The sequence below is a fragment of the Manacus vitellinus genome, unplaced genomic scaffold, assembly GCF_001715985.3.
Source record: "Manacus vitellinus isolate BGI_N305 unplaced genomic scaffold, ASM171598v3 scaffold_72_pilon, whole genome shotgun sequence".
Classification (NCBI taxonomy): domain Eukaryota; kingdom Metazoa; phylum Chordata; class Aves; order Passeriformes; family Pipridae; genus Manacus; species Manacus vitellinus.
The window spans coordinates 909,675-928,405 of NW_021940764.1; the positions used below are offsets into that span (position 1 = coordinate 909,675).

General features: G+C 42.2%; 1 protein-coding gene across 4 annotated transcripts; it reads left to right on the plus strand.

Annotated features, from left to right (window-relative positions):
• The first annotated feature begins 1,029 nt into the window (after nt 1-1,029).
• Nucleotides 1,030-18,344, plus strand: NBR1 (NBR1 autophagy cargo receptor). 4 transcript variants are annotated; one of them, XM_018084595.3, is made up of 21 exons: nt 1,030-1,181; nt 3,329-3,391; nt 4,454-4,472; nt 4,852-4,874; nt 5,686-5,883; nt 6,423-6,497; nt 7,506-7,708; nt 8,713-8,877; nt 9,333-9,539; nt 9,986-10,145; nt 10,328-10,615; nt 11,041-11,193; nt 11,646-11,721; nt 12,018-12,128; nt 12,916-13,107; nt 13,224-13,358; nt 13,964-14,330; nt 14,626-14,723; nt 14,901-14,979; nt 15,675-15,780; nt 16,134-18,344. In XM_018084595.3, the coding sequence occupies exons 1-21, from the start codon at nt 1,080-1,082 to the stop codon at nt 16,308-16,310; spliced, it is 2,997 nt and encodes a 998-aa protein (XP_017940084.3). In that variant the 5' UTR covers nt 1,030-1,079; the 3' UTR covers nt 16,311-18,344. The 4 variants fall into 4 exon arrangements, with proteins under 4 accessions (XP_017940084.3, XP_025752071.2, XP_025752072.1 ...); XM_025896286.2 differs by having other exon boundaries at nt 6,426-6,497; XM_025896287.1 differs by lacking the exon at nt 1,030-1,181 and adding an exon at nt 3,072-3,173.
• The last annotated feature ends 387 nt before the right edge of the window (nt 18,345-18,731 follow it).

Sequence of the window (18,731 nt, forward strand, 5' to 3'; positions counted from 1 at the left end):
AAATAAATAAATAATAATCAGCTTTGTTTCTGCTCTGCTGCATCCCGTGGCCGTCTCCTCCCGCATGTCCCTCCCCAACTTGTGGAATGGTATCAAATACCTCGCTACTACTTCTTGAGTAAGAGTTTACGAGTTCTTACTCTGAATGCTGACAGTTAAAGCCTCTCAAGTGTCCTGTAGCCAAAGGAGAGACCGGAAGGGGTTTACTGCGGCTTTCAGCAGAAACTCTGGGCGCAGAGCACAAAACAGCGGAAAAAGGGGGCGTTCTAGGTGGAAAAGGATGCAGAGGACGCGGCAGACGTGCTTATGCAAAGGACCCTGGGCCTACCTACAGGAGCCAGCAGAGGTGAGACCCCGAATCAGACACCGCAAGTACCTGAAAACAAAAAGAAACCATAAGAGCTTACCGCGGCGGCAGCTCGCGGGCCGGGGGGGCCTTTGCGGTGAGGCCTGTCCGCAGGCCGATGCGAAGCGTCCCAGCGCCCAGCTCCCTACACTCACTCTGACCGCCCGCCCGAGGAGCAGGAATGGTCGCGTTCACGGCCGCCGGGGCACAGGCGGGGCCGGTGCAGCTGTGCCAGCCCGGCGGTGACAGTGGCAGTGGCGGTCCCGGTCCTGTCCCTCAGCGCCGCGCCGAGCGCCGCATTTCGCGCCCTTTCCACCGCTCCGCGCGCAGCCAATCAGGCCCGGCGGGGCGGGCACTTGGCTCCGCAGCGCCCTCTTATAGGCTCCTTCAGCCGCGGGAGGCGGGGCCGGGCCGGGCCGGACGCGTCTGATTGGGTCTGGCGCTTCCGCCTTATCCCCGCCGTCGGATTTCAGCGGCGCGCGCAGCAGGCGCGGCGGCGCAGGCGCGGATGAGTGTTGTTGCTGCGTGCGCGTGCCCGGCTCTGTTTATTGTTGTGGTTCCACGGCGCCCGGCCTCGCCCCTCCAGCCAACCAGGTTGGCGAGCAGGATGAGTGACAGGCGGGACAGCCAATAGCGCCGCGCAGAGGGAGTGGGGCCGACCACCCTTCGGGCCGCCATGTTGGGCTGGTCGGGCCGGCGGCCGGCGCTGCCCCTGGGCCCGCGGGAGCGCGCGATGGAGCCCCCGGTGACCCTCCGCGTCTCCTGCCGCGGCGACACCCGCAGCTTCATCGTGTCGGACCCGGCGCACACGACGTGGGCCGATGTGGAGGCCATGGTGAGCGCGGCCCGGCCGCGGGAGGTGGGGAAAGGGGGGGTTCCAGCCGCGGTGAGCCGCCTCGGTGAGATGCTGACCGTGCCAGCGGCTCTCCGGGGGCCCGGCATCTTCTCCCACGCCTTCCAAAGCCCTGGCCCCCGTTTCCCAGGCTCTCAGCACTGGTAGTTCGTACTGCTGCAATCTCGGGTTTTCTTTTAGCTCTCAACTCCTGCTGTGTGCTTAGAGTGACCTGAAAAACCTGTTTCGGAAAAAGATTCTTATGGGTCCTTTTTTTTTCCTGTGAGAGCAGGTGGCTTTAGTTGTGTTTTTTGCCTGTTTCCACAGGTACGGACGGTTGGTTTTGGCCTTGTACCCCCCTGTAAAGTACACTCTGTTCCTCTTATCTGCCATTCTTTTACTCATTGAAGTAGTTATGGTGAAGTAACGCGTGTCTGTTGCTTTTCTGAAGATGCGTCTGTGCTTTCTGGGGTACCGAATCACTGATACGTTTTTGGCCCCTTGCTTCCAGGAGCTCTGTGTCTGCCAGTTTGGACAAAACTGTCTGACTGGGCCACGTGTGGGTAGACAGTTGCTTATGAAGGTCTGTATATGCTCTTGGTATAGTCAAAAGTTTTTGTTTGGATGCTTGTTTTTACGCCTATTTTGTGAAAATTCCTGGCTGAGGCTAAAATTGTGTTGTAAGCACTCCCTTGGCTGTTATGAAGCTGGTGTGATTTTTTTTAAAATTATTATTCAATCTGTAACAACTGTTCTGTTTCTTTAGCTTACTTTTAAAGTTGAACCTTAAGAAGTCTTGTCAGTATTTTATTTTGTCTTCTAGCTATCATTTTCCAGAGTGCAGGAGGCTCTTGCTTTGTGAATTACTCAAGTTCAAAGCTTGAAATGTAGCATCTTCACTTGTTGTGTTTCAGTCCTCTGGAAGAGGCACTTGTTCAGTCTTAAAATACTTAGTGGCAAGTAGACCCTGCAGGAATGTCTGAGCTAGTCAGAATCCTGCTTGCATCAAAGCTGGAAGCAGATTAGTGTGTAAGCACCGTGTTGCCCTTAATCTTAGGTAGTCTGAGAGCGAGGGTGTGTTTGTTCAAGGTGTGGTGTTCTATTACAGTAATGCTTCCCTAACCAGGGTAATACCATGGGTTCTCTCTGGTGTGTGAATTACTGTTTGAAGAGAGTATCAGTTAAACTCTGTCTTTCCTACGTTTTAATATTTTATTGATTGTGTTTCTAAGGGATAACCCGATCTCTCATTCTAGTGTGAGTTTTAGGGGAACAATCTGTGGCACTACACAGTGTAGGTACAGACCACAGTTTGTTCTTGATAAGCTGAGTCTGTTCTCTCACTGCAGTCCCAAAATTTGGGATATGTTGCTGGAAGAGCCTGCCTGTAGCTTGACCATTGCAGAATGTGTATGGCTGTGTCCATGTGCTCCAGTGGTGCTGTGTGAGTCCCAACAGCCTCTGTCAGCTGAGGTGTTCTGTTGGATCTGGGCTGGCAGAACATGTCAAGTCTTTCAGAGAGTTTCTGCTGGGGAAGATACAGCTTGTGTAGGTACCTGCTACAAACTGTCCAGGAGCCTTGGAGACTTGCTCAGCATATGGAAACATCTACCTTCATTTATGGTTCATTTGGTGCTGTTCACTCTGCCCTGTTAATGTAAAATGCAAAATAGCTGCTCAGCTTTGTCCTCTAAATTCTGATAGGCTAAAAAAAGGCTGATCACCTGTGTGAGCTGCATTCCAGGTGCTTTTCAATGTAAAAGGTAGTGTTTGGGGACTGTTGGCCTTAGCCTTCACATTTGGCAGTGTTTACTATGACTGAGTTTATTAACCCTGAGCTTGTCCTCTCAAAATGGGAAGGTTATTATTATTTGTTTTGGAGTAAACATTAACTAGGGAAGGTGCAACATGAAAGAAACAAATTTATCCTTTTCATTAGGGAAAGTTAATAACAGTTGGAGGAAAGGCACTGGGGAGAGTGATTCAACTTCAGAGGAATGGATTTTGTAAAACAGTCTTTGCTTCAGTTGGGAAACTGAAGGGAGGGGTGGGAGGGTTATAATATTACTCCCAATTAATAATCATGTTTAACTGAGGACTCCTGTAGTCCTGTCTCATTGTGGTTTTATGTTCATTTTTTTTCATTACAGGTTAAAGTTTCATTTGACCTGGACAACATTCAGATCAAATACATTGATGAGGACAATGATGAGGTAAAATACCTACCACCCTACCCTCCCAACTGGTCAACCAGAAAATGCTGGGAACCTTTCTGCTTCACAGTAATTTGTAGTGGGTCCTTCAGGAGCATCTGTTATGCAGATCAGGGGATGGGGGTGGTTTGTCCCTTTAATAAGAAAATAGCTGTTAGTCTGGTGGTTTTACTCTTAATGCAGCATACATATTTTAAAATAATACTTTTCTAGAAGCTGCTGCCTTTCTTTTTCCCACCCCATTGAAACAGCCAGTGGTTCTGTGTGCTCTGAGGGAGGGATGCTTCTGTTGAGGAACTTGATTTTTCTTTTTATGAGAATAAGATAGTTGCAACTATTGGTGTTTGCAGCCATGGTAAAGCCCTGGCTCTTCAATCTACGCTCCTTCCTCTGGAAAATGTAGGTCCCCTGTCATTAGCATATGTTTGCTTCAGTGATCTGGTGCACTCAAATCCTCTGCTTGCTTTATGCAATTGCTGTAATCTCCAAGCAGATTACTGACTCAGAAAACAAATTGGTTACTTTTAGTTGTCCTTGTTGAGTAACTTCCTGCTTGGCACAGCCTCACCCTCTCATGTTCTTTCTATTTGTCCAGAGGTTCAGAGGAAAATGTAACTCTTAGAAACAATGGACCTTTTGCAAACCCCATGTTCCACTACTTGGGTTATAGCTCTACTAAATTGCAGAGATGGAGTCCCTGTGGTTATTTTTTTCCCCCTAAGGGGAAATGTCAAGATAGTCCCAGCAACCTTTCAGGGAAAGATTCTTCCCTTATCTTCTAGCTTGTATTTTATATAAATGTATAGATGCATCTGTGAAAGTTCTCTTTGAAATACTGGTCAAACTGACTAAACCCTGTTCAGAATCAGGCAATACTGTAGGCATTAAATAGCTTTTTGTATTGGTAAGTTCTGTGTACAGAATGGATAAATGAGTAACTGTATTTGGAGTGGTGTTTTGGAAACTCCAAATAAAAGCACTTTTATTCTGGAAGTGTGGTAATTTTAAGAGAATTGCAAAAATATGTCTGTGGCTCTCACTCACTGTTATTTTTCTTTGCAGGTCTCTGTGAACAGCAAAGGTGAGCTGCTGCTTTATTGAAGTGAAATCAAGAAACAGACCCCAACCATTGTGGGTTTTGGAGAAGCACCTGAGAATGCTTACTTTTTGATTTTTGTATTTTCTATATCATTGGGCATCAAATTCTTCCCAAAGGAAGGAGTTTTTGGTCTGTAGGAACAAATTGGATATGGCTAAATTAATGGAATGCTGCAGCTCTTAGCTGGGAGAAGGTGTGCTTGTTGCTGTATATACAATTTTTTTCTTTCAGTAGCACTACTTTAAAAGAATTTACAGAAGGTAATGGAGACTTCTTGTGGTGTAAGACTCCCTAAATACTGTGTGCTAAATTTGTATCTGTTTGAGACAGGGAAAATTCACATTTTTCTCTTTTTCTTTAGAGGAATATGAAGAAGCTCTGAAGGTAAATGCTCTCTTTGGCTTTTTCAATATATTCATTGTTCTCTGATGAAAATTGATGTAGCTGAGAAAATACCAGAATTACCTGGCCCATGGAAATCCAGATAGCTCAGTTTTCTAGCTTTGGACAATAGCTTGAATATCTTACTGATTTTTTTTTTTTCCATCCTGGCTAATCTTGATTTGTGTAAATTAGTTGCATAGGCAGTTGTGATTCAGGACCCTGAACAACAATTGGTTGGTTAAGTGACTGACTTTCTCAAACAGTAATCCCATATTTGGAGATGCTTGTGGATCCCTTCAAGAATCTTGTCACACAGACTCTGCTGCCAGAGTAAAACATTGAAAATTCTATTAGTGTCAATGCTTAGTTACTTTAGGAGCAGTTAATTTTATGTAGGCAAAATAAAATTGCATTCCTTTGCATCTCAGTTTTACATTAGTAATGTTTCTGGAACTTTTTCCTCATGGTCTGAATTTAAAATCTGATCATTTGAAAATAATCATAAATTCCTGGACAGAATCTGTTATTTACTGGCACGTGTGAACACTTTATTTTAGGTTGAAAAATTCCTGTAGGATATCTGCATTATTATCCTTTGGCATGTAATAAACCTTTCAATAAGCATATTGGTAACCTTTAAGAAGTAGAATATCAGTTGACTCTACCTTGGCATCTCTGTTTTCTTTTTGTCTGTTAGTCTTTCCCCATCTTTTCCCTGTTCTCTCTGATGTAGTGCAGTGCTGTATTTTTACAGATTTTGTATGCTGATTGAAAGTGGAAAATGTGGTGTATGTGTGTACTGTTTATTTAGATTGCAGTTAAACAAGGAAATCAACTTCAGATGAATGCCTATGAAAGAAACCCTGCTTGTGCTTTGCAAGTACCTGAAAAAACTGTGACAGAAAAGCTGATGCTTCTGAAAGATGAGAAGAAACCTCTTTTATGCTATTCCATGCTGGCTCAGGGATTACAGGAAGAATTAAAAGATGACAAGGAGCTGACCGTTCAGGTAGGAGCATTATGTATTAATTAAAACAAAGAATTAGTAAGTGTAATTCACTTTATGGGCTTATTATCCTCTTTACTCATACATCAAAACTGAGTTCAGAGGTTGGTCTGTTTTCAGCTACCTGCACCCACTGAAGCTCACCAAATAGTTTGAATTTTCAAGAGGATAGTTTGATGCTGCCTTTAGAAATACAGGTGTTGTAGAAATACAGATGCTTTCATGTTGACCATTCTTAAATATTTTGACAAACAAAGTAATTGGTCTCCTGAAGCCCTCATTGCCTTCTAATAACTTTTGTATACTTGACTACTTTGGATTTGGTGTGTAATTACACTCAAGTGCCAATGAAGCAGAAATCTTTCAGGAAAATGTCAGTGGTTACCTTGTGTTGCTTCTCCACTGTTTTCTGAAGAACTTTAAATTTTTTTTTATAGAGATGCTTGAGAGCTATTTCAGTGGTTAACTTGCTGTATTGAGGATGTTTTTTTTCAACTTTGCATGCTTTTTTGTTTGTTTGGTTTGGTTTTTTTTTCCCCCAGCAGAAGTTAAATCAGACACAAACAGGAAGCACAAGTGAAAATCCTCCAGAATGGTTTACAAGCTACTTGGAAACAGTAAGTGCATTGTCTTGCAAGTCTTGGTATTCCTAAAGAAATGCATAAGAAGTTGTGGGTGGAAGAGTTCCTTGTAATACCTAACTCTAGACATCTCAACACAGTTGCTGTCAGCACAGCTTGATCCATGCCCCTGGTGAAAAGTGGATTGTTTGGTTTCTGCATTTGAATAGTTTTGAGTGTAGTTTTAAGTTGCTCCATGATAGAATCCAGACAGCCCTAGGAACTCCAGACCCCTCATCATGGGAGAGCATGGAATAGGAATAGTGTTGCTGTTGCAGACTCTTGATTGTCCAGTTTCAGCAGGGCAATAGATATGGTTTCCTGTGATTGAAAGCAGAGCATTTAATGACCTTGCTTTTCTTGACTGTTCACTTCACGTAAATACTTCCAGGAAGCCATTGACAATAACCAGCAATTAAAATGTGGTTGTTAACTTGTTTTGAATAGCTAATAAACATCACTGAGAAGCAGTTTGATACCATCATTAAGAATTCATTAGCTAACGAGTTCTTGAAACTAAAGGGTTCAGTGTACAGTAGTATGTGCATTTATCTTTAAGCTTTTTTTTCTAGAGTTTCCTTTCTTTCTTTGCCACCTTTTCATACAAACTAAAGATAGGGGAAGTTCATGGTTATGTCTAAAACATCCCTGATAGACAAATCAGAATTTAATGGTAGAGACTCCAGAAGGGTTTGGGAGTTGTGATAATTGTTTTGGGGATGAGTTTCCTTCCCTTCATGCAAGGTTATGGAAGAAGAACCTTAATGTTGTAAGCACAAGTATGTGATTTTTAACTTGCCTTTTTAAAAGCTCTGGGCTGGTATTTTCTAAAATAAAAATCCTCTGGAATGGGATATTTGTTTAATTTCCTGTAGAATGTGCTGGGTGTGTGGGAAGTGGGTTCTGAACCACTGACTTACGGGTTGTGAGACTTGAGAAAACGTAGCGCGACTTTTCAAACCGTGCAGGTGGGTCTCACCCATGACCACTTCAATTTCTTTCTAGTTCAGGGAACAAGTGGTTAAGGAGACTGTCGAGAAGCTGGAGCAGAAGCTGTATGAGAAGCTTGTTCACAGCAGTCAGCCTGCAGACTTTGCTGAGAACTCGGCTGCAGCAGCACCTCCCCCTGTGGAGGGCAGCCCCTGTGACTGGTTGATCTCCTGCTGCAACTGCCAGGCCCGGATCGTGGGGGTGCGCTACCAGTGCAGGTACAGTGCCAGGGGACTGTGGCAAACCTGTCCTGGAGGGCCTGTGGGTGAGCCTCAGGAACTGCCTCGGGGTCACAGACTTCTAGAGCTCTAACCAGCAGCCTGCTGTGCCTTTCAGAATGTTAGTGTGTGTCTCACCAACGTCTCCTGTGGTGACTGGACTTCATCTGCATAAAAGCAAGATTAATACTATTTCTAGCAAAGGTGATAAAGTGAGAGAACTTCTTAACACCTGCTCTATTCACCATCACTCTTTACCTTGTTTGCACATAAGATGCAGTAATTGTAAAGGAAAATGTTTTGCTCGGTTAACTAAACAAAAAAGCAAACCTTGTAACCACCAGCCTGCAATAATGCTTTGTTTGGCTCTGAGAGTCAATGAAACTAAGGCAGATCATGCTTTTTTTAATGATCTGGCTTGTCAGTTTAATCATATGAAATAGGTATTGATGAATGTCTTAAGTGAGGTGTTTAAAAGTGAGGGTTTTATTCAAATGAGGCAACTGCTGTAAAGGTAAGTGTTTTGGGACTAGGCAGAAGCAGTGGATGAAATCATAACAGGGTTTTTCTTTGGATGCTTTTTTTTTTTCTTGCTGACAGGAGATGAGAGCCTGTTTTTTATCAGTCCTGTTCCTGTAGGACCATCTGCTTTGCAACCCTGAGTACTTGTTGACTTAGCCTCTGTATTTTCATAAGTATGGTGCTGGCACTGGATTTCAGTAAAATGTTCTGTCCTTTGTAGCAACAATTTTAGTTATTTTGCTAAAGGAAGCATCAATTTTTTTTCAATGTGTGCTCAAGAAGGAAGTGGGGACTGTGTTTCAGTTTTGCCCAGAAGAGAGAGAATCATCTAGGTATTCCAGATGGCTCCCAATATCGATGTATAAGTTGGACCACCAGGTGCTGTTGTTTGGGCACTGCCTACAGCAGCAGCGTGACACAGAGTTGTTTCTCTGCAGAAATTCTTTGCCTCTTGGTAACATTCTGTCTCTTCTGCTTTGCAGCCTTTGTCCAGCCTACAATATCTGTGAAGAGTGTGAAGCAGGAACATATGCCCACGATCCAAACCATGTCCTGTTAAAGCTGCGCAGGCCCGTCCTCTGCACTGCTGAGAATTACAGCCCTGCAGAGCTCCCACCACGCCTTCCTGCCACTCTGGAGCAAGTCAGGTAAAAAAACCCACCTGATTGTCCTGAGAGCAAATGGAAACACCTGTATTGAGGTTGATGTTCAGCTTTTATTTTAGAGAGAACGAGAAATGGCACTCAAACTTTATTGTGTGTAGCTCAAAATAGCTACGTACTTTTAAAGGGCCTAAGTCACAAATCTTTTATTGTTTTTAATAATAAAATAGAAAATACAGACTTTTGTGTCATAGATGGATAGCAAACTTTGAAAGCTTGCTTTTTCTTTGAGCACTCTGTATTTGCCTTTGCTCTTTCACTGAGACCATTCAAACTAGTTCCACAAGCAACTCTGAGGATGTTCTTTGGAAATTATTTGGTATCTAGTCTAGAAGCCTGAGACATTTCCTGTAGTGTTCCCTTGAGACTAAGACTCTGCTGACTAAAGCTGAATTCTGGCCAATTCAATGTATTATAACAGTGTCTTATTCTCTCTGCAGGCTCCAAAAACAGATGGACAAAAGATTTCTGAAGGCAGAGAAGCAAAGATTACGAGCAGAAAAGAAACAGCGAAAAGCAGAGGTCCGAGAGCTCAAAAAGCAGCTAAAATTGCACAGGAAAATTCATCTGTGGAACTCTGTCCATGTATTGGAAACGAGCAGCTCACCTACTCTGAAATCTGAGAGTCTCCAACCTAACACCTTTCTGTAAGAGATGTTGTTAGCTGAGGATCTGGTAGTTGTGCTGTCTGACCTTTTGTGATGAGACCAAGTTAAAGTGGAGGAAGGTTATGAAGTTGCTCATTCAAAGTATGATTTGTCATTGGATCCTGTGAGAATTTTTTATTTGCAAGGTGGAGTGTTTTTGATTGGGAGGAGCTCTCCCAGGAGGAGGAAGAAAGTTACTGATGGTTATTAGCAGAAACTTACTGATTTATCTAGGTTTAGGAGGCAGGGGAATGCCTATGATTATATACACATGCATGTGCATACAGCAAACCCTTTGAGTTTATGAATGTACAGTCTAAAACTTGTATAGTTTTAGTTTCTTTAATTCATCTCTTCTATTTAGGGCATTTAAAAGTCAGATTGATGTTATTGGCAGCTGAACTTCTTCAGTTTTGGTGTATTTTTTGTTGTTTCCTCAATCTCAGGAGTCCTAATCAACCCTTCCAAGCAATTGTCCCAACGCTAAGTGCAGTATTTGTGGATGAGAATTTGCCTGATGGCACTCACTTGCAACCAGGAACAAAGTTTATCAAACACTGGCGAATGAAAAATACTGGCAATGTGGAATGGAGCTCAGACACAAAGGTATCTTGCCTTTGCTATTACTTTTACACACTAAAATAGTTCTGGAAGATAATACTTCCGTGTGAATTCTCTGTGGGGACCCATTTAGGATTTCCTTTGGCCTGTTGATTCACAAGCTGGGACTTTTGGGACAATGAGCTGTCTAGGAGTTAATTTTTGCCTTTTTCTGTTGTATATTTCAGCTGAAACTTATGTGGGGAAATCTGACCTTGGCATCTTCTGAGAAAAAAGATGTGTTAGTGCCATCCCTTCCATCAGGACAAGTGGGAACTGTTTCAGTTGAGTTTGTAGCTCCTAATATTGAAGGAACCTACACTTCTCACTGGAGACTGTCACACAAAGGGGAACAGTTTGGGCCAAGGATCTGGTGCAGTATTGTTGTGGATCCCTCTCCAGCTGCTGACTATCTAGAAAGTGATTGGAAGGATTCTGACTCCTGTCAGAAGAGTAACAGTTCCAGCACCAAACAGGCAAGTCACTCACCTGGTATTGGGGAAGTTCTGAATTATCTAGGAGAAGGAGCATTGTGTATTGTTTGGCAGAGTGTTACTAACTATTTGAGGGGATTCTTTTAGTTGTTTGCTTTTAAATTCTATTTTTAATAGGAAAGAAATGCAAGATATATTGCATTTATAAGTTCTAAAATGGTTATTCTTTTTGACAGGCATGAGATTAGTTATCAGTCTGCTTTAGCTATTTGTCTAGTTCTTTGAACTGAAACACTGCAGAATTTCTCTTTCTTAGATCTTGTCCTTTTGACCTCTAAGATGAGTTATTTTAAATCTCTTTCAAGTTACTTCAGTGCTTACAAAAATTCGGGCTTTACATTTGATCTACTATTTTATTTACTGTCTGCCTAAGGGGCTTCTGGGACACTGTTTTTTTGTTTTTTCAGGATGCTTCCTTAAAAACAGAAGCAGGTGCTCAACTGATGGGTGAAATCACAGAGCAGGCTGAAGTATCTCTGCCAACTATTCCTTTAAAGATCAAAAATCTGCCAAGTGAGAGAGAATTTTACATCCCGTCTGTTGATCTCCTCACTGCACAGGTAAAGTGCTGAAATTCAGGCAGAGATAAAGCAAACCATCTCAGGTTTGATGTCTAGGTATGTAGACATCCATAAGAATAAAGCTGCTGAGCTCTGAACTGGCCACTCTACTTTCAGATAGATTGTATTGCATTATATATGGCAGAGCTGTTTTCTTCTAACTGGTATCAGGGACTGTCACTATGTGGAAGGTATGTGCAGGACAGATTAAGATTCTCAAAAAAGAGTAGCTTTGGGTCTTTCTCTGGCCCCTAACAAGGGAGTTCTTAACTTTGTCTCTCACTGCCCTGATTTGTGCACCACATCCTATGACGTGGGTGTATGTTGTGGGAAAACTGCCCTCTGAGGAACAAAATGTTATTTGAACCAAGTGGGATCTGGGCTGCCAAATACAGATATGATTCCATTTTAGGGTTTGCTGATAAAAACTTGTGTGGTGTTTCTTCATGTAGGATTTGCTGTCCTTTGAGCTGTTGGACATTAATATTGTGCAGGAATTGGAGCGAGTGCCACACAATACTCCTGTTGGTAAGGCTCTTGTTCTGTCTTGAGCACAGTCAGCTATCCTTTGCATTTTCCAGTATTGGCTTCTTTTCACCTTCATATCCCCAAGACCATAACATTGCAGGTGTTGAAGAATGCTGCCACTTTCTTTGCACAACCAATGGCAGTGTTATGCAAAGTTAGTTGTTTATTTCACCAAATTATCTTGCAAAATAACTGAGTTTCTATAGTCCCTTAAAAAGAATAACTTCTTAAAATGTTGACACCTAGAGGCTCCTACTCCCTTAGTGCCAATTATCTTTGCTCCCTGTGTTTTTCAGACATGACTCCATGCATGTCCCCTTTGCCACATGACAGCCCCTTGCTGGAGAAACCTGGCTTAGGTCAGATAGAGGAGGAGAATGAGGGGAGTGGATTTAAACTAGTTCCTGGTAAGCAGTAGTCCTGGGGAGCTTGGGGGTGAAGGGAGGATATTGTCACTTCTGTGTAGTCAACAGACCTGATGTCTGAAAAGAATTCTAACTGCTGTCTTTTCTTTCTTTGGAAAAACAAATGATTGTTTGGCTCATAAACCTGTAGCATGATGCTGCTCTCCTGAATGTGGAGGTTGGAGCATAATATATGTAGATTCAGAAATACAACCCATAGAATCACGGAATGGTTTGGGTTGGAAGGGACCTTAAAGATCATCCAGTTCTAACCACTGGCAGGGACACCTTCCACTATCCCAGGTTGCTCTTGGCCCTGTCCAACCTGGTCTTGGACACTTCCAGGGATGGGGCAGCCACAGCTTCTCTGGGCAACCTGTGCAAGGGCCTCATGACCCTCACAGGGAAGAACTTCTGCCTAATATCTAATCTAAATGTACCCTCCTTGAGTTTAAAGCCATTTCCTGTTGTTCTATTACTGCATGCCCTTGTAAAAAGTCCTTTCAAATGCTTTTCTTAATTTATCTAGAATTAATTTGCCACTAGAATTGTTGGGAGAGTTAATAATTTGCCCTTTATAGACTAGGCTGTACTCAAAACACTCCAGGTGTGGCCCCCTATGCTTCTGAATTACTTTGACGTTCAACTTGAACTGAATTAAAAAATCTTTCAATTTTTAGGAAGAATTAACACACAGAGTCAATATTAGCCCTGGTTAGCCTAAAAAATTGTTCTTATAGTTACATTGCCTTGTGGTGGTAGTAAAATCTATTACATTTCCCTTCCCAAGGAGTGGCAGAAGACTGCCTTCCTGTGGACTCTTCCCTGGTGAAGGTGAAAGCTGAGCATGCATTGAACCAGGAGGAAGGGGAGGAAGATATGAGTGGGACTCAGTTTGTCTGTGAAACTGTAATTCGATCTCTGACCCTGGATGCTGCACCTGACCACAAGCCTCCACAAAAAAAAAATAAAATCCTCCAGAGTAAGTACTGTCAGCTGCCTTCTCTGGTTTGACTTGTTTGGAGTCAGACATGGGACACAGATTGCTCAGCTCAGGTGGTGATAACATCAAATTGTTTTTCCTGATTGTTTTATTAGACTCTCTACAAACATTGCAAGACTCCTTCAGTTGCAATATGATAAATGAAGAATCTCCTGTGATAAATACTAATTCCACTTCCAAAAAGGAAGCAAAGATTCATCAGTCAGAGCTAATTACGGAAAATTACTGTGGTAAGTAAAATAGATTTGAATTTAAGATGAAGCTGTAATAATAAGGGCTACAAAAAAAAAAAGGTGTAAAACCATCTGGCTGTTCTAGGAAATTGATCCTAATTACACAAAGAGAATAATTACATCAGAAAATTGGTGTCAGTACTCTGAACAAGCACCTAATTGAACAGCTGCTTTTCTAAAAAATGAAATTGAGGCATAAAGGTTCCATATATAATAAGTGCTCATATGTTAGGCATGACTGGTGCCTCCATATTCTGTACATGTAGCTTGAAGTCAGTACATATAACTGTCTCTGACCTGTTTCTATGTATGTAATTTAGATGCTGAAAACTTTTTTTAAGTTCCCTGTATAGCTCTTATTCCTGTTTTTATTTTAAGCATTAATATCAGCAGTGTATTTGTATTTATATAGATTTAACACTAAGATCACTTACTCTTTTACATTATACCCTCCCCCCAACAGACAAAGCAAATTATACCATTAATTGCATCAGCAAAGATTTACAGTTGTTTCTAAATGCTTGTCTCTTACAGCTGGGACAGTGCTGTCTCTGTTGTCCATACAAAATAGGTAATGGTAATACCTCACTTTTTTTCCTTAGGGAAGGAAGGGGACCTTCCACCACCTGCTGAGAGCACGAGCCCTTGTAGTGGCACTGACAATTGTGAGGAAGAGGAAGATAAAGATGATGTTCAGAGTCAAGGCTCCTCTGCTTCATCAGAGGATTATATCATTATTCTCCCTGAGTGCTTTGACACCAGTCGGCCTTTAGGCGAGTCCATGTACAGTTCAGCTCTTTCTCAGCCCAGTCTGGAAAAGACAGGAGAACTTGAAGCAGGAGCAGAGAGCCCTGAAGTGGGAAGCCAGCCACAGACCCACAGGGTCAGTGACATTTTGTCAACTTCCCAAACACTGGCTGCAGTACCACTGACCCCAGAGACTGTGGACACCTCACCCCAGACACAAAGGTATGCTTTGGGCACGAGAATGAAATGAGGATGCTGGTGTTGGTGGAGAGTCTGCAGGGTCTTGTGCTTAAGTTCAGTGTCCAAACAGAATTGTTGTAACAAAAGTCTTGTCTTATACTGAGGTGAATGTCCTTAAATTCTGCACCTTTTTAACTCACTGACTTAAGTAGTGCAAGACAGGGAGAGAAGGGACCATGTGAAGTTTTTTTCTTTTATCTGTTGATCTTGACTTACCTGTGTATGTACATGTACAATAAAAGTAGTAAAAGTAATTTTTTCTGCTTTATGTTTTCAGGAATCTTGCACCTCTTCAGGATCATATCTTCCAGGAACTAAACATATCAGCTTCAGAGAATATCTCTTCTGTTCCTCCTAATCAAATACGAAGAGAAGGTATTGACAGTACTTAATAAAGAGTGCATCCTATTGCTATCACCTGTTCCTTATGCCTAGTATTGAATTTGATGTCTTGTTATGCTGAGTCCCATTCCTTTCCATTTATGTATATGAGCTGCATCTCTCCAGCTTCTCATTAACTGGACCTGTTGACATTTTTGATTCCTTTTCCAGAACCCAGTGGTGAAGACAGTCATGGTCCAGGATCTTCTGAATTTTCCCCTAGTAAACAGAAGTTCTCAGAATACCCAAGGTAATGATGCTGAAGCTGTGACTTCACAAACACTGTTTTAAACTGAGTACTGCTAAATTAGCACCCAGGAAAAAGCACTGACTTACAGACTTCATGTAGACATTAGTTTGGAGAAAGGCCTCCCTTCTTAAAGGAAATATGCTGAATTTTATAATGCTGTGTTTTTATAAGATTTTGCTTTCTACTTGGACACAGATCTACAGGATCTGGCAAGAAAATGGGCAAGCAAAAGTTTATGAAAAGCTCAAGATGAATCCTTCTACATTTCTGTGGGGTTTGTTTTCTGGAAAATCTCAGGATTCTTAAAATGGTGATTTGCAAGTTAGCCATAAAATTAAGTGTCTTAAGATACCGAGACTGGAGGAATAAGGCAAAACATTGAGCAGAATATTAAGTGACTTAGAATTTATGGAAAACAAATGGAAGTTACTCTGGCCTGAATGGATGTGTCAGTGCCCAGCTTTCACACATGGGTGTTCTCTTCTGGGTGAGAATACTTAACTCTTTACAAAAGGTCACTTTATGGAAAGCATAAAGCCACAAATGAATGAGCTTCCTGCATAGCTCAGTTCCCAAACAGTGCTGATTCCTGTGGATCAGGGGCTGTTCTCTCCAACAGCTGGCACATCAACAGGCAGAGATTTGCATTTTGCTGAAACAAACTGACCCTAAAGTAAGACCTGGCCTCTCCACAGGTACCCTCAAGGGAGCAGCATTGCAGGAGAACTTGTCAAAGGAGCTTTGTCTGTTGCTGCTTCTGCCTACAAGGCATTATTTGCTGGACCTCCCATTATTGAGCAGGTAAATGTCTTTCCTGTATGCTATGAGATTATTCACAGAGTCACAACCTTAAATTTATAGCTGTGCATTATAAGTGTACAATATTCAATACAGGACTTCATGTAAGAGTAGAATATTAAGCTTGATGGCATCCCTTTGAGGTATGTTGTGCCCAGCAGACTGGAAATCCATGCCATGAGGATGGAAGCATTTCTCTTGTAGCATCTTGTAAGAGTAATAACTCACCTTTGTAAGTGAGCAGTGAAAGGGAATATAAATGGCTTAATTGGGGCCCAAAGGGTCTCTGTGCCTCAGTTCTATTCCAGTATAATAAATTATCTTTTTCAGCTGATCTTACTATCTTTTGTTTTCAGCAACCTGCAGCTACAGAAGAGCAGACTGCCAGTCTGCTGTCCAGCCTGTGTGAGATGGGATTCTGTGACAGGCAGTTAAACCTGAGGCTGCTGAAGAAACACAACAATAATATGATTCAAGTGGTAACTGAATTACTTCAGATCAGTAACAGTGACTGGTACAGCAGTAGATGCTGAACCTGCCTGGTGGAGGGAGGAATCATCTTCATTGAGTAAACTCTCATTAAAACACTACAACAGGAGCAGGCTGCTCCTCAGCTGCTTTCTGTTTGGAGGTGTGATTAAAACTTTGGCTTTTCTTTGAGGTTTTGACTCTTTTTTTTTTCTCTCAAGGAAATGTCAAACAGCCCTTGTCATGGCATCTCTTGAACTGGACACCAGAATTTCAATTGTAATTTGAACCTCATAGTGAAATGGATAGTCTTTAAGTCTCTAATTTCAGACCGAATCCTTTTATCAGGGAATCCTGTAGAACTAAACTAGCACCCAGATGAGAGCTTCCCCTTTTACTGTTTGTAAAATCTTTTTTTAGGCAGCTGGACATTTTTGTTGACTTTTGACTAGCTTTGGAATAGGAATAAGTGTCAAATACTGTTGCAAAATGTAGTCCTGACGAATATACAAGAGATGCCCAAAACTAGCAAGTTGTTTCTTCTGATGATTTAGTAATTGGTTTTCCAATGCATGATAGTATTGTAACAGACTTAAACCTTACAAATTATTCTAAGAAAAAGAAGTTATTCATAGACAAAAGCCATCTTGAATCTAGTCTAAAAGTGTAACTGCAGTTATACTGATGAATAACAAGGAAGTTGTTGTTTGTTGTAGCAGAAAGAAGCAGGAGAGTGAATTTACCACCAGCAATTGAACCAGCTCTAGTAATGATAGTGCAAACCAGATCTCTAACAGAAAAGTATAACCTACATAAAGTATTTTGTTAAAAATGGAGTGCAAGGGTAGTAAAGGCCTTTCTAAGAATCTTTACAGACTCTTTATAAAAATATTAAAAATATGACCTTTATCTTTTTTTCAGTATAGTGCAAATGTCTTGCTCTGTTAATACCATGTAGAAAGTTCAAGAATGTGTAGAAACCCAGACCTGAATTGAAGTACAAATTCTGGTAATGTTTAGTAATGGGAAGAGTGCTTGAGGCAGGGATTGGGTAACTTTATACTTTAGAGTTTGAAAAATGCATTAACTTAAGCACTTTCAAGTGTACAGTCTCCTCTGATGGTTCTAGCTGCTTCTGTGTTTCCATAGCCACATGTGTAGTATCCAATTTTCTTGTAAGGATTTTGTTTTAGATGCCCATATTTAATCTGGAAATCTAAGAATTCCCTTATAAATGTGCTGAGAGAGATTTGATTCTGAAGAATCACAAGAAATGAGCACCAGACACTGCTGTGCAGTGGGGTATCCATAGATAATTCCTCAGAGTTCAGTCCCTCTGTAGGTGACAGTGTAGGAGACCATTGATCCTAAAATGCTTTATATTGCCCCTGCTTCAAACTAAAGTGTTCTGTTTTGTCACAATGTAGCTGAAGTGGTGTCAGTATTGTGACTGACCACATTATCAGTAGGAATTTTTTAAAAGACTTAGTACCCATAGAGAGACCATTGAAATAGTTCAAGAAAACAAATGTATCATACCACTTTTGTTTTAAACCTATTTTTATAGATTGTGGAAGATACACTCTTAAATGTTTATTTTGAAATACAGTAGAACTATTTTGCAGTGTTTCCCATCTCTGTACATTGGTACAACTGTGTGCTGTGGACCAGTTAAAGATCCTTCTGTAACTTTCCCCACTTTAACTTGGATGTGCTGTTTTGAGTATATTTTGACTAATGCCAGCTCTAGAACGAGGAGGAGGACAGGACAGGGATGCAATGCAGAAGCTGGTGACACTTTGAAGTGTAGTGTGGTTATTTGCTTGGATCTGTCAGGCTCAGCAGGACCCACGTTCTCTGTGTGTACCTTCGTAATTGGAATGTTAATGTGTTCTATAAATTAACAAAACTAAAACATCTGAGGAGGAACACTTATATTGCAGATTGAAATGTCAAGCGTGAGATGCTGTTCCCTTTAGGTTACTTTTTACTAGGGTTTAGATATGCTGTATGCTCAGGCTTAAGATATATTTCTGTCAGCTTTGTATATTTTGTTAATGGATGCATGGTATAATTTATAATACATTCTATAGAGCACACGTGGCCTCTGCATCTTATTTCGGGCGAGCACTTCACGGGTGGCCGTGACTGGGGGGCTGGGGTGGGGGTCCTCCGCCTGCTCTCCCTGCCGAGAGCACATGCCCTGGGCCACCGCGGGGTTGGTTCGGCAGGAGCCGGGCCCGCGCTGAGACTTCTCACACGGTAACGGCGCCGGGGGGAGCTCCCAGCGCTGTCCTGCTCTGGCCCCAGCACGTGGCTCCCGAACAACAATCGAGGTCCCTTCAAGCTCACCGTTCGCTGGGGAGGGGGGCGGAGGGAAAGCACCTTTCCGGCTGCGTTAAGGAAAAAGCCTTGACGCGACCGCGCCCCAGCCCCGCTGCTTCGGCCGGGCTGGCAGTCCGTTAAGCCCTTCTGCCCAGCAAATC